This window comes from Choloepus didactylus, chromosome X, assembly GCF_015220235.1.
Source record: "Choloepus didactylus isolate mChoDid1 chromosome X, mChoDid1.pri, whole genome shotgun sequence".
Classification (NCBI taxonomy): Eukaryota; Metazoa; Chordata; class Mammalia; order Pilosa; family Megalonychidae; genus Choloepus; species Choloepus didactylus.
Window position 1 is genome coordinate 149,122,273 of NC_051334.1, and position 15,207 is coordinate 149,137,479.

A 15,207-nucleotide genomic window follows, 5' to 3' on the forward strand; every position below is an offset into this window, starting at 1 on the left:
CTAAGCCCTCCAAAACAGCGCCTCACTACCCATCGCCTCACCCCTAACCCCGCCTCAGCACTTGGGTAAGGGGAGAGACGTGCCTTGGAGAGCAAGGGTGGGTGGGTGTCCACTCGTCCTCAGATCTCTGCTGTAAAAACTGAGCGGTAGGAACTGGGCATGCGCAGCATCTTCGGGCGCATTGTGATGGAAACTGCTTCTCCGAGTCTCTACAAAGACTGGAGTAACCACCAACCTTCTCCCACCCCCACCCTCCTTCTTTAAGACAGACACACAAATGCAGAGGCAATGCAGCTTTTGAAACAAAAACAAACAAATAAAAAAGGGTCCATTGCAGCTTGAAAGACTGGCCCACGTGAGGACTAGTGTATTTCTATTGATTTCATCTCCTGTGTTGACAAACGCCAGCGCCGAGGCTTTGCAGTCCGGGGCTGCAGTTTGCAGTGGAGCTAAGCGGAGTGCGGCTTTAATTCCACGTCAGATCAACTTTGATCAATATCCCCCTACCGGCTCAATTGGAAGAGCCCAGTGCATCAGCGCTGAGCCTTTTCACTCTTTCCTTCTTTTCCCCCTTCTTTAGACCCACCATCTTTGGGGAGGGGGAAGTCTCTAATTTTCTTGATAATTTCTTTTTTCTCTTTCTCTTTCTTGTTTCTTTGTTGTTCAATGTTTTGTCTTTTTAATTTCGTTTTGTGTTTTAGGTTTTTATTCTCTCCCTCCCTGTCTTTCCTTCTCTCCCTCTCTTCCTATCTCTCTCTTTCTCTCCTTGATAGTGATAGGGAGAGAGATCGCTTTGGTGAACCAAGCTTGCAAGCTTGCAGCCAATGAACCCGCCTTCCAGATTGGTGTGAAGACAGAAGTGAGGTGGGGGGCGGGGATGGGGGTGTGAGAGAGTCTAGGAGAGAGAGGGAGCGAGAGAGAGCTAAGAAAGGGAGCCAACGAGCGGGCGAGAGAAGAGAAGAGAAGAGGAGGCGGCAGCTGAGGACTAGAGTGGGGTGGAAAGGAAGAGAGAAGGAGAGCAAGTTGAGGGGAGGGGGTGTAAGAGCCGGCGAATTCTTTTTCCTTTTCTGTTATTATTTTGACGACTCTAGAGTTGCGTCCATGCTCTTGTCAGCTTTGTTTTAGGCGTAGCATGGCCAGGCAGAAGAAAATGGGGCAAAGCGTGCTCCGGGCGATCTTCTTTTTAGTCCTGGGGCTTTTGGGTCATTCTCACGGAGGATTCCCCAACACCATCAGCATAGGTAAGCGAGAGTGAGCGAGGCAGTCGGCCGGGCCGGGCTCCCTGGCGCCCGAGACCACAGCCCGGGCAAGGCTACAGCGGCTGTGGGTCCCTGTCCTGCATGGCCTGGGGAAGGGATTGAGGATGGGGACCAGGCAGGCCTCACGGGGATCCTAGCCCCAGCGAAGTGGTCTGGGAGCAGGGTCTCCTGGGGCTGGTGAGGGTGGGTGCTTTTCAGTTTTTCGCGCTGAGCGCAGCAGGGACGGTATGCCGAAGGCTGAGAGGATGCCAGAGAGTGAGGAGTCACGGCTTTTCAGATCGCTGCTCTGGACTTTGCTATGGCGTGCGTGCCACCGCTGGAAGTTGTCCCAGGGTGATGCCGCCTGTCTAGCCGCGCCAGGGTGCGCAACACGGGCCGGGGGTGCCAGTACCACGTCTCTGGCTCACCCGACACAGGCTAGTGGTGGGGAAGTGGAAGCCCACATCGGATCCCTAAGATCGGGACAGCAGCCAGGGACGGTGGCGGATGAGATGGGAGGAGGGTGTGAGAGGAGAAGCAGAGCAAGCGAGCGGGGAAGTCATGCAGACCACGAATTCTTGAATTGCCACTGTGTCTGTCTGAAGCACGGCTCCCGGGCACAGGGAAGGAGTTCTCTCGGCTTCTGCCTGTATTTACAAGTCGAGAAGTTCAAATTATTGCCATTACTGAACCAATCCCCTGTATTGTCATTTGGGGCGGGGGCGATCGGGAACAGGATGGGGACAGCGGGAGGAATTGGAATTATTTTTCTTCCTAACCTTTCCCTTGCGCCAGGAAAGGATGAACCAGCTTGCAGGGATGGGCGGGGGGAGGGGGGGAGAGTTGGGGGGAGGGGAGGGGGGGCTTCTCTCCAACCTGTCCTCCTTGTCTTCGGTCTAGAGGAAAATCAGGTTTCTTTTGTCCAAAATCTGAATTCACAAGAATCTTGAAAGACACATAGGTTGAAATTCAATCATCAGTTGTGCAGATTGAGAGGTATCTTGTATCTGTAGTGCTCCCCTATTTCTAACTGGTCCTGGGGCACAAGCCAAATCTTGGTTCCTTTTGCTTATAGGTGGACTTTTCATGAGAAACACAGTGCAGGAGCACAGCGCTTTCCGCTTTGCCGTGCAGTTATACAACACCAACCAGAATACCACCGAGAAGCCATTCCATTTGAATTACCACGTAGATCACTTGGATTCCTCTAATAGTTTTTCTGTGACTAATGCTTGTAAGTAGACCTGCTTTTCCTCCCTTTGGGAACTTGGGTATTTTATTTGCATTTTTCTTGTGGGGTTTGGGGTTTGCATGTGTGTTGGGGGTGACTGCCTCAGTAGACACTTTAGGGGCTCTAATCAACCTAGGTTTCATGAGGCATAAGTCAATTCTGGAAGATCCTGCTGAGGGGCTTAAGGCAGTGGGCAAACCTCTGTGTTAATAATGTTAAATGCAAAAGTTTTGTTTTCCTCTGGGCTAAGCTGGTGTTCCCTCCCCCACACCTTTCTTTCTGAAAGGAAAAAAAAAAGAAAGAAAAAAGGAAAAAATAGCATGATTGTTCAGGGAAATCTCTTCAGATGGGGTTTTTTAAAAAGAAGCCTTCTCTTGATTGAGTCAATTCAGGATGCACATTACATGACTATTAAAGCCTGGTTGTAGGAATGAACTGATTTTGCCAACTGACTAATACAAGGAAACCAAATATGAGAAATTTTGCAAACAAGTGACCTTGAGGGGATAGATCAGGCTAGGTTTCCTGACCTCTCTCCATTCTAGAATATCATCTTTCTTACTGAGAGAGCTCTGATGGGAACTGGTAAGACTACAAACTGATTGCAAGTGATGAACGCCTGGCAAAGTAAGGGGAAGGGAGAAGACATCAGTTAGCTGAATATTTGGAAAACTAATTCTGCTTCCTCTAGTGTTGTTCACCCCCCTCATTGTTCAAGACACCACAGTTCTTAACTTAGAGCAAGAAGGGGTGGGGGGAGGGGGCTAGCAGCGGAGAAACAATACCAAAAGGGAGGAATTTCATCAGCTCCAAAGCCACTTCTGAAATACATAGTTGTGCTCTGGAAAGGGGACATTTTGAGAAGTAAAACCATGGGGATCCAAATGGTTAATAGCCTGTTGGACACGGGTTTTTCTTAAATGGAATGTTTTGTGAGAAAGACTGAGAATTCTTCATCTAAGCTCACTTCACTAAAAGTTTTGAAAACAATGACATTGATGATGGCATAAAGTATGTTTTTACTTCCATGGCTGGTGTGATTTGGGTTTTTCCCCTCATTTTCTTTCAAGGGAGAAATGAAATTTATGTTTGGTTGGGTAAAACCTTCTATAATGGCTTTCTTCAAATTCTTTTGCCTCAAAGGATATGTGATTTCAAAAAAAACTGTTGAAAGGGTCCCAAAGGGCATAGGTTCCTTGGATTTGAAGACTTGGGCCATGGGGATAGGGATGAAGTACCTTGCAATAAATGTGACATCTATCAGCTTTAAGAAAATTTTAGCTGAGGATACAGATCCTTATATGAGTATGTTCTGAGATACTCTGTATCTGACATTCTTTGGCTTTCCGACATTGACAAAAATAGGAACTTATTAATTCCAGCTAAGTGTGAAAGTTACAAAATGTCTGTCTATACTTTGCATCTTATTTTGGTAATCTCAGTCTGTCTCCACAGCACTTACAATACACATCTGACTTAATCCTGCAGCACTGGGTTCTTGTCAAGAGGCTGGATCTGAAATGCAGCTTTTCGCATATCAACTAGAACAGATTTAAAACCAAATACATGGTCCCAGGGTTTATTTTTATTAACAACTAATATTATTTATTTTGACACCCTTCAGTGTCTTTCCACTGATGAGGACTGGGATAAGAGAGCCAACTGATTTCTCAGAAATTATTGATTTCCAAGGCTTGGGGCCTGTTCTTATGGCCAAACCAGATTGACACCTGCCAGCCCAGGGACATCGGAACCCTACTCAAGTAGCAAGCAGGAAATGATCCTTGCCATGTGAAAAGCTCAGTTTTGATAACAGGCAATAAGTCATCTATATTGGCATTGAGTTGCCTTACTTCCTTAACTTTTGGGGCAATATAGGGATAACCATGGGAAAGAAAAGAACTCAGAGCAAAATCCCTCATCCTAAATCCATAGCACTTCCCGTTACCAAGGCTGGGTTATAACTGGGGGCTTGAGGGTGTGGCTCACTGGGCAACAAGAAAAACAAAACAAAAAGGTGACTTTGTCCCTAGCTATGCCAAGTACACACATATGCATGCACAGACACACACAAGGGAAATATCCAGAGACCAGTTACGTATCTCCCCTGCATGTTGCACTCTCAGACTTTACATCTCAGAGGACAGAGGAGAAAGCTGTCATCTTCTCTGGTTCTCAAAACAGTCCTTTTTGAAAGTTACAATCATTGAATGTGGGCCAGATCTCAAAGCTATCTCCTGGAAGCTGCTGCCTGGTGGCTTAAGTATGAGAAAGATGATTAGTCCAACCATAGTTCGAAAGTCTCTGAATACAGAAACCAATCATTTCAAGAGTCAAGGGAAGCCCTGGAGGTTTATCCCATTTCTCCCCCTGCCCTTAATTGTTCTTTTCCTTGTGGAAGTAGAGATCAAACATGTCAGATGCTGGTGTATAACTCTACTTCAGTACTGAAGCCTGACAGTTTCCATTACTCCAATTAACTGACCTGATTGTGCACACTGCCATTAGGAGAAAACCTTGGATCCTCTGGCCTTCCTCCCCCTGGACAGCTAGGGAGAATTTGAGAAAAATCTCAGATAATTACAAATCTGGAGATCCAACTCTCCCATCTGGCTCAATATGGAATGGGCTGGCAAAAATTAAAGAAACTTTCCCCTGTTTCCATTCAGAATTCCCAGTTTCAGCTTCCCATAGCAATGGAATTGATTTCTTCTCATGCTCTTTCTTGCTCTCTCAGCCCTGCAGCAGGCACATGCTTTCTAGGGCATAGGTATGCAGGTAAACTAATAACCAAGAATAAATAAAAGATAATTCCTCCTGTGTGTCTCTGCTCTCCCTCCGTACTCCCCCACCCCCAGACTCATGTATTCAGAAAGTCTCCTTGCAATGAATCCCAGGCATCAGTTATTTAAAGACCCTTCTTCACCAGCAATGAATTTTTGCACAATTTTTAAAGAGGTTTGCTTAAGACAGACTCCAATTTTGCTAGAATATTAAGAGGCCAATAAAAGCCTCCCTGTCTTTGAAAGGTGGTTCATTTGGGATCTCAGCCCAGAGACGAATTGAAGTTTATCAGAGACACTCATCTGATTTGGAGCACATGTTCCCATTTCATAGGGATTAATTGAGTTTGCTGTCTTTTCAGTTTAGCTAGATAACCCCAGGAGAGATGGTGTGAATATTCTGATTTTAGGATGCATGCATTCATACTCACACAGAGGCACCCATACACACATGATCAGTATATATTAAAAAGATGTGCACACGTTGTAAGTTATGTGTCTGTTTTTTGAAACATAGGTTTGATCTTTCCACACTTACTTTAGTGGTGTGGAAACACCAACAATGGACTGCTGGGTCTCATTTGCATGGCTTTGCTGCCCTTGCTCCTCAGGAAACGCCATGGATTTCCCTTGAAGTCCCCCACTGTGTCTTGCTGCTGTGCACTTGTAGTGCACTCCACACTACATGTCCCAGCCTCTGCAGTGTCAGCTCATTAGCACACAGACCTCATATTCCCTCTCCGCACTGTCATTGCAAAAATTGCTGTTGTACACCTTTACAGCCAACAAATGTGCTCGTGGATTATGCACTGTTTGCAAGAAGCGGGGAAAAGGCAAATGTAACCTTAAAGGTTATTCACCACAGAATTGTGCTCTAAATGCATTGGCTTGAATAAAAATCTGTTGATGGATGCACAACAGTGATGGTGGGATTTGAGACTGGGACTTAAGAGTCCAGGCAAAATCTCCTTTGCTGGCTAAACCTAATCCATCAGCTGCAAATTTTTTCCCCATTAATTTTTTTTCAAGGCTATTTAAAATCTACCTTGCTATCTGAAAGCACACTCCTCTTATAAACAAGCACATTTTTCTACCAAGTGTACTTAGCTGAGACAGGTTTCTGCCTATTGCCCACAGAGTCACACTCTAATCAGCTAATTATTCTAATTATGAGGATCCATTTAACTGTTTAGGTCCATTTGGGAAGGAAATTTCTTCCAGATCCCATTTGTTGCTTTCTGGTGGATTTTGTTTTGTTTATTCTGGTTTTGTTTTGGCATTTGTCCTCTCCAGGTAAGCTTTGGAAACAGGGTGAAGACCCCTGGAATCACTGCTCCTGCCCACAAACACATCTTCACATACTAACCAATGTCGACTGCTCTGGCTCCACCTCCCACCCACACTCCCCAATGTTTGAGCCTTTGCTGCTTTTGCCCTCTCTCCTCTGTCTGCAGGCCAGTCTTCAGAAAGCTCACTTGCTTAGCTCACTTCTCAGCCCCTCTGGCCAGCTTGCTTAGGCCACTGAAGCATGAAGAGGTCGCCTCAGTGGTGCCAAAGATTTAAGTCACCTTCTCACAAGGTTTATTATGTGTTTTTTAATCTCTTTTTTATGGGGGTAGGAGGGAGGAAGGTGATGCTGTTCTTTAGGGCCATAAAAATAAATGGCAATCAGCAGGCTGTAAAGGCGAGCTTCCTGCAAAGTGTATTACCTCCCCTAGAAGGCAGCTTCTATTGGTCTATTAAATGGAGGTATGGGGACAGGCAAGAAGAGGTTTGAGGGGAAAGGAACAAAGAATTATTTTGTTTTCTATGCTCACTAAAAAATGGGCCATGTTTTTTTCTTCCTTTCTGTAATTTTAACTTTTTCCTTAAAATGAAACTAGTTTTCCACACACCCCTACTTCTGTCTCTATCAGAAGCTGTTTCCTTAATTCTGCATTTCTTTCCTACTCCCCAAAGTTCAGTGAGAAGAGTGGAGGCTGGCTAAGATTTTATTTTATGTTTTTGGCTCTTAACATATTTTTAAATTTCATTGTTACGGGTAGTCAGAGGTGATTGGCTGGTTTTATTTTAACAGACTGAAAAATAAATGAAGCTGCTGAGGCATCATTATTAGTCTTCCTTTCTGAATAAGAGATTTTTCATTTTTTTACAATTGGTTGAAGAATTAAAAGGCAGCATGGATTTCCTAATAAGAGAGGGCCAGAAATTTGGAAGACAGAATTCGTAACATGGGAGGAGGGGGGAGAGAAAACATATTCAGATTATTTAACTTTGACCTTCTTAAATTGGGACAGCACATATATATGAAGAACCTTTTATAAGACTTTCTATCTTCTCTAAAGGTCAGGAAAATAATCTGCATACTTTACCTGGCCCATTAAAAAAATAATGAAGTTTTAACTTTTTTTTCTTTGGCTTTGCTACTTTGGGTCTAATTAGATGCAATGTCCACAGGAGGATGCCATTAAAGCCCCACGTAGGGGCTTTGGATTCTCTTCAGCAGGAGTGTGGGAGTTGTGCAGACACAAAAGGAACTCCCACCCTCTTGGGAGCTGCTCGGAAAGTATCTGGGCTCCAGACGTGGAGGTTCTAATAGCCTCAGCCTGTGTGTGTCATAAGCCCTAAGCTAGGGCAGCAGCCCCTGAAAGAGGTCAGTCCTTGGCAAAAGGATAAAGTGGAAAGAATTTGCCCTCTCACACTTCCACCTCTTCTTCTCTTCTCATTATTCTCCCCTTCAGCTCCGTCTGCTCTTTTGCTCTACTCACTGGCCCCTGATTCTGGTACTCCATCCATATTAAACTTACCTAGGGACTGTTTTCTGCTCTGGACTTTCCCAGACATGATGCTACTCCATTAAAATATCCCTGTTCTTGGTACCTTCTCCTCAAGGCCTTCACTTTATTTGGGGGGGGGGGGGGGTAACAGCTTTTATCTAATACAGGAGTTTAGCTTAAAGTGGCTAATAAGGGGTTAATTGACTAACGGAAATATTTGCTTTAAAACTAGGGATTATGGGGAACATAATGCCTCAATTTCAAATTGGGGTGCTTCTGGATCTGATGCACAGAGTGGCAGTTCACTCTACCAAACCAAAGGTCAGCTGGCCTTGATAATGGAAGACCTTTACAGTCAAAAGCAAAAAGCTACCTTCACATGGTAGGTTGAGTATAAGTACACCCGAGGCATAGAGCAGACTCACCTTCTCTATATTGAACCTAAAAGTCCTTAGGGTACTCTGTATGGGCATTGGCAGATTATTGTCCCAGAAGGGGGTGATAAGAGAGTAGGGAGGTAGTAGGGAAGCTGGGTCTCACAATGAAAATTTCCTTTCCCTGGGATGACATGTGGAATGCCACAATTGTGAGACAGCTTCTCCCTCACAATCATTAAGTGGCAGCTCTGGAAGCACTTGGAAGCCTAGCTGAGCAGTGCCCTCTTCCCACTCCTTCTATCCATCCCTTTCCTTGTCTCAGTGGAAATAAACAGCATACTTCCTTCTGGGTTTCCATTTGAACATCATTGTCAGGGAAATAGGTATTTACATCCCTCAGTCTGGACCTCCCTGCACCTCAGTTCCTGACTGCTACTGGCTTGTTTAGCAATTATCCTCAACATGACCATTATTTGTCCTTATTTTGAAGGGATGGGAGAATAAGGATAAGGATGAGGAGAGGAAACACAATTGGTAGTGATCCCTTAACCCCATGGGGCCAAATCAGTTCATAGCAGCATGTCTCAACCTTTCATGTATACACCAATCACCTGGGGATCTTGTTAAAATGAAGATTCTGATTCAATAGGTCTGGGGTAGAGGTGCCCAAGAATTTGCCTTTCTAACAAGCTCCTAGGTGATGACAATGCTGATGGCCCTGGAACCACACTTTGAGTAGCAAGGGTACAGAACAGGGAGACTGTCATCTCCAAAGGTAAAAGCTCTACCAGAAAAGCTCTTACCCACTTTTGTATCCAGTTGCCTTCTAAAGAAGGTACTGTAGGAGATACAATTGGTTCATTCTGACTGAAGGATGTCCCTTTCATATTCCCAACAACATTATATCCATTTCTACCATATCTGTAGACCTGATGAGAGCATCTACTTAGAGTTGCTTTTTGTGAGGCTATGGAGTAGGGAATGGAAGTTAGGCAGGGAGAGAAAGTAGCTTATGGGCCAGAATGACAAGGTCTTCGTTTCTTGTCACACCCCCAAGTGACCCTTTTAGAAACAACTTGCCCAAGAGAACAAAGTTGGCATGCAGTTCCAACTCCCTCTCCACTTTGCTTCCCTGGGTCCAGACATGCCAAAAGGAGGCATACAACATCTTCTCCTTGGCTATCTGACTTCCCTTCAACAGGGTTAGAAACAAGAAGCACCACACAACCTGAAATCTATCTGGTTCCCCAAGATTCTGAAAAATTGACTCCATTTTCAAGGCCTGTGCCAGGAACCCATTTTAGGGTAGAGACATGGGCAGGGAATGAAAGTCACTTTCTAACATATCTGAACCTGGGCCAGCTCCAAGGAAGTCATTAGAAGCTTACCCAATGTCATTTGAGGACTGCCATATGGTACCCGATTCTCCAAAATATTACTACCCCAACAGTCTGCCCTGAAGTCTGAAATTCCACAGATTCATTTATTTAGGTTAATGAACTGAAGGCCTTTGCTAAAATGCAAGTGTGTTTTCAAGAAAGAGAATGGGTTCAGTACTTATCAGTCATTAATATTTCAGCCAGAATTATTTATTCAGATTACCTACTATTACCTTGAAGTATCCTCAGTGGAGGCTTTCCAAGATAAATAAGTGACCCAAGAGTGAGGCAACTCCCCAAGGAAGTGGGGCACCAAATGGATGGAGGACATTCAGCGGGTACTGAGAAACCCTTGAGAGAAAGGAAGAGTCCCTAAAATACACTTCACCTATTTTATAGTATTTAACATTCTCCATAGATAAATTCTGGTAGTTTATTTACAAAGGTTTTAGTTCCCTTTGACTATGAACTCTTCCCCCATTAAGTCACACCCTTCTGATGGTAGTGGGTATATTGTCTGTTCTATGCATGGTTGTTTGTCAATTGCAACATCAGGATTCTCTGCAATTACTGTAGATATTTTCAGAAGCAAAATCATTTTGTGATGGGGGATGGTATTTTTAACCTTTAAAAAAATGTTGCAATCAAAAGTAGTCTCCTCTCAATTGTCCATGACTGGTTGATCTACTTTGCCAGTTACTCATTGCAAACAGGTTGCTAATCCTTATAGCCACCCAGAATGAGGTCAGGCTACCAGCAATGGACAGAGACAAGAAGGGATCAGGAGATAACCTAGAGAGGGTTAAGTATATGGGTGTCTGAATAGGTGAACATCCTTGTAAATTTAAGGTAGAAAGGCCACTAACATCCGTAATCGGCCAGAACTTGTTACAGATTCTCAAATGTCCTTACATCTCACTGCTGTTCTCAAAGCTACCTTTTGGTTAGTTTAATACCATGTTTCTTGAATTGGACCACTAGCATCAGAATCACCAGAGATACTTGTTAAACATGCGAATGCCTGGGTCACACCCCAGATATACTGAATCAGAAAATATAAGGTTTGGGTAGGGAATCTGCCTTTTTAATAAGTTCTATGGATGATTATAATGTACACTCAATAGGGGAGTTACTATTTTAATAAGCCCCAGTACTAAGAACAGAGATATATGGACTCAGATTGAACATTTATCAAGTACCCACCAAATGCCAGGCATTGTAACAGGCACTTTCACACATATTACTTCTCCATGTAAGTGTGGTGCTGTTTAGCTCTCAGGTTGAAAATCCAAGACTTGAAAGAACTAAGAGACTAGTCCCCAAGTCACAGTCTCTGAAATAAACAAAGCAAAAATGTGCTTTGAGATGGTAAGTAGAAACAAAGGAATGATTTTCACTTTGATAGTGCTTCTTCCCTTCTTCGCTTGTTAGTTAATGATTGGTCCTTAGCCATACTATAAACTAGATGTCATGGAAAATGCCAACCCATTTATTAAAAGTAGGTGTATTGCAATCAGTTTACGTAGCGTTCACTGTGCCCTCCTCCCCATCCTTGCTATCAGTAAATGTAAAACCAGGGCTGAAAAAATAATAATAACAATAACTACCATTCAGTGAGTCCATACCATGTGGGTGGCACTGCTCTAAGCATTTTACATGCCTTATCTCACAGAATCACACAACATTACTAGAAGGGACGTACTCTCAATCCCATTTCACAAAAGAGGAAACAGAGGTGATTTTAAATGTATTAACCACCAGCTCAAGATCACACAGCTGGTTACATGTGGAGGCAGGATGCTACCTGAGATCTTCCTGCCTCAATTTCAACAGAAGTTGAAATTTCAAATGCTTACGGGGCCAGGCAATCACATAAATACAGGAATTAGACCAGGTGTGTTATAATAGGAGGGACCTGTGGCAATATGGAGAGTCCATACCCCTATATGAAAACATTCAACTGCAATTTTTAAACTATGTGGGACAAACAAAACATCAGCAATAGGGTCTGGGGTGATGAGATGGATGCCAGTTTCTGATCTCTACACTACACTACACTACACTACACACCTTCCTTTAGCAGCTAAGTTACAGGTTGAGGGAAGCTCTATTAACTGGTAGTTATAACTGCTGAGGGAAAAGCCCTATTTTAAATTTCTCCCTTCAGTGTGCCATCAAGGGACTACTTCCATGTGGTAGAACTTTTTCTCCTTTGTGCACATGCTTATGGCCTCACATACACACACTGTATATTTGTGATCTTTCATGGTTGAGTGCCAACACAGCTCTCACTAACCTTCCCGAGGCAGTGCTGAGGTGTCTAACAAGGTCTGGACACTGGCAAAGGGTCATTAACAAGTGCCCAGCAGGTCAAAAGAGATACTTTAGGGGGATTGGGGGATCTGCTCTGGGGAGGCTGCTTAGGTTCTGTCACATCCAAACCTCTGGCCTACAACTGGGAGGTCGGTGGGTCGAGTAAGAATCTGTTGACAGTCACCCAGGACAGGAACATCCCTTGTACCCCAAGCCAGAGGCTCACTAATTTTAGACTGGGATTGTCTGGAGTTGTAAACTGACCTAAGGCAATATGGTCATTGATAATCATTAGCTATTTTTTGTTGGGTATTGATAGTTAGAGTGAGGGCTTCACATTCAAATAATAGCAAGCAGACAATAAAAACAATCAGATAGCCTGCTCTGTAGGCTCAATGTTCTGGTTTGCTAATGCTGCTATTATGCAAAATATCAGAAATGGATTGGCTTTTATAAAGGGGGTTTATTTGGTTACACAGTTACAGTCTTAAGGCCATATAGCATCCAAGGTAGGCATCAGCAATCAGGTACCTTCACTGGAGGATGGCCAATGGCATCCAGGAAACCTCTGTTAGCTGGGAAGGCACGTGGCTGTCGTATTCTCCAGAGTTCTGGTTTCAAAAGGGCTTTCTCCCAGGACTTTCCTCTCTAAGCTGCAGCAGCAAGCTCCTTCTGTCTGAGCTTCTTATATAGGACTCCAGTGATTTAATTAAGAGCCTCCCTGAATGGGCAGGGTCCATATCTCCATGGAAATTATCCAATCAAAGGTCTCACCCTCAGTTGATTGAGTCCCCCTTCCATGGAAACACTCAATCAAAGCATCCAACCTAATCAACACTAACACATCTGGCCCCACAAGATTGCATCAAAGAACGTGGAGTTTTGGCGGACATAATACATCCAAACCAGAACACTCAATCAAGTACCAGTTCCTTTTCTTTTTAAGTGCTCCAACAGTACTTTGTATGATGGTTCACCTGAGGCAGACAAAACAATATTCTAGTGTTAGGATTCAGCTAACCAATAATCCTCATCAGTGCTTGCCCCCAGGAATGTTTATGTTTATGAATTGATCCTAGACTGCCAACTCTAGAGTATCAAACTACATAGCTTATTAGATCCTATATCTTTTTCCTGCTAGTTTGAGAATACCTCTACCACATTTCTAGCCACGCCACATATATTAAACACTACTGTCTTCACCAATGAGAAATTTAATGTTAATTAACAAAATCTCTGGTGTTGAAGATACCTGAGGTGTTTGTGGGACCACTTCTTGATTAGAATTTTTTTTAATTAGAGAAGTTGTATATTTACAGAAAAATGCAGAAAATACAGGGTTCCCATATACCACCCCCATTATTAACACCTTGCATTAGTGTGGTATATTTGTTACAATTGATGAAAGAACATTATTATAATTGTGCTATTAATTATAGTCCATGGTTTACATTAGAGTTTACTATTTGTGTTGTACAGTCCTATGGGTTCTTTTAAATTTTTATTCTAGTAACATATATATAACCTAAAATTTCCCCTTTAACCACATTCAAATATGTCAATTGATTCAAATTTTTAAATGCTAGACAACCACTCTTGGACTGTATATTTTCCAATTGAGGTAGCTGACCACCCCTAGAGTGTTAAGACTAACTAACCCACATATATACCACCCATCTATGTTGAAAACCTATAAGTAAATTACAGAAAATAACATTTCGGATACCACAATTCTTATGGCCTAAGGAAGCAGTAAACGCTATAGGGGGAATAGGGGTATAGTGGAATGAGCAGTAGACCAAGGCTTAGGAAATCTGGGTTCTAGTTACAGCTCTGCCATCAATTATCTGGATAAATTTGGAAAAGTCATCCCTGTCTCTGGTTCTAGGTTTTATCACTTGTAAAATGGGAGGTCCTTCTGGATGATCTCTGAGGAGGCTTCTATCTTTGATATCCTATCATTATCTCTTGTCCAATTCCTACTACCTCCCCTTCTAGTAACGACTTCATTTCTTACTGAGGAAATGAGTATCCAAAATGAAGCCCCACAGATTATTCTTCTACATCTAGAAGTATCTCTTTGTATTTTTCTTCTCTACCTTTATAAGGCCCTATGATAAAAATATCGAATCCTTAAAACCAATGGATGTATTTCCAGCTGGTTGTGGCTTATTCTTGCTCACATCCCAACTCTTCCACTTATTAGCTGTGAGAGCTTGGGCAAGTTACTTAATTTTATTGTGCCTGAGAGTCCCCATTTAAAAAGGGTTATTGAGAATCTTAAATGAGATAATCCATGTAAGTACTTAGTATAGTGTCTGGCGCATATTGGGTATTATTATTATCATTACCATTATTTTAGATCCTTTGAGTTTTTTGTCCTAAAAACAGAAACCTAGTTTCATTTGAGAATTGAAATCTGTTGTCACTTTAGGGATCAGATTTCCCACAGGAACAGCTGCCTTTCTACAATTCTACATTGTTTCCCAAACCCAAGGTAATATTTTTCCATCACAGAACACTTTTACATAATTGTCCCACCACCCTGACTTCCTACATCTCTCATCTATACATCCAAATTTGCCTACCCAGTTTGCCTCTTGAGAGCAACAGTTACTCAGCTGCTCTGTCAGTCAAGGAACTCAGAGATGAGCATTTCTGCATAGTCTCAGGGCTATTGGTTCAAAGGTAGACCTAGAGCTAGTCTTTTCCATAGACACCGTCTTCATCTCTAATCACATTTTCTTCAGATCACAAAGTAAGTCACCCTTCCTGTTCTTCATGACAATCTATTATCCAAACAGTATGCAAGTGACCCCTCTGACTTCCAAAAGGCCCAGGAGGCATCCACTTATCTTCTGAAGGTTGATGCAGAAGAAAATAGTTTGGCCAAGCACCCTGGCAACTGGCTCTGAAGCCAGGTCCCAGAGTTTCTCTTGGAAATGTGGCTGCCCACTGAATGATGCCAGGAGAAGCTCCAAGGAACAGCGCAGAACCTCCACAGAAGAAGCCCCTTCATTTTCTTGGGCCCTGCAGGGCCATTAGAAAGTGGGCTGTCTCCCTGAGCCCTTGAATCAAGAGCCCAGGGAACTGATGAGAAAGGCACTCC

General features: G+C 43.3%; 1 protein-coding gene across 1 annotated transcript in view; it reads left to right on the forward strand.

The window, feature by feature from the left end:
- Positions 1-957: 957 nt before the first annotated feature.
- The window catches only part of LOC119522392 (glutamate receptor 3), a 348,722-nt gene continuing 334,472 nt past the window's right edge, over positions 958-15,207 (forward strand). The window contains exons 1-2 of the mRNA XM_037820898.1: positions 958-1,241; positions 2,314-2,472. Of these exons, the coding sequence (XP_037676826.1) occupies positions 1,133-1,241; positions 2,314-2,472 (268 nt within the window). The 5' untranslated portion in view covers positions 958-1,132. The remainder of the gene's footprint in view (positions 1,242-2,313; positions 2,473-15,207) is intronic.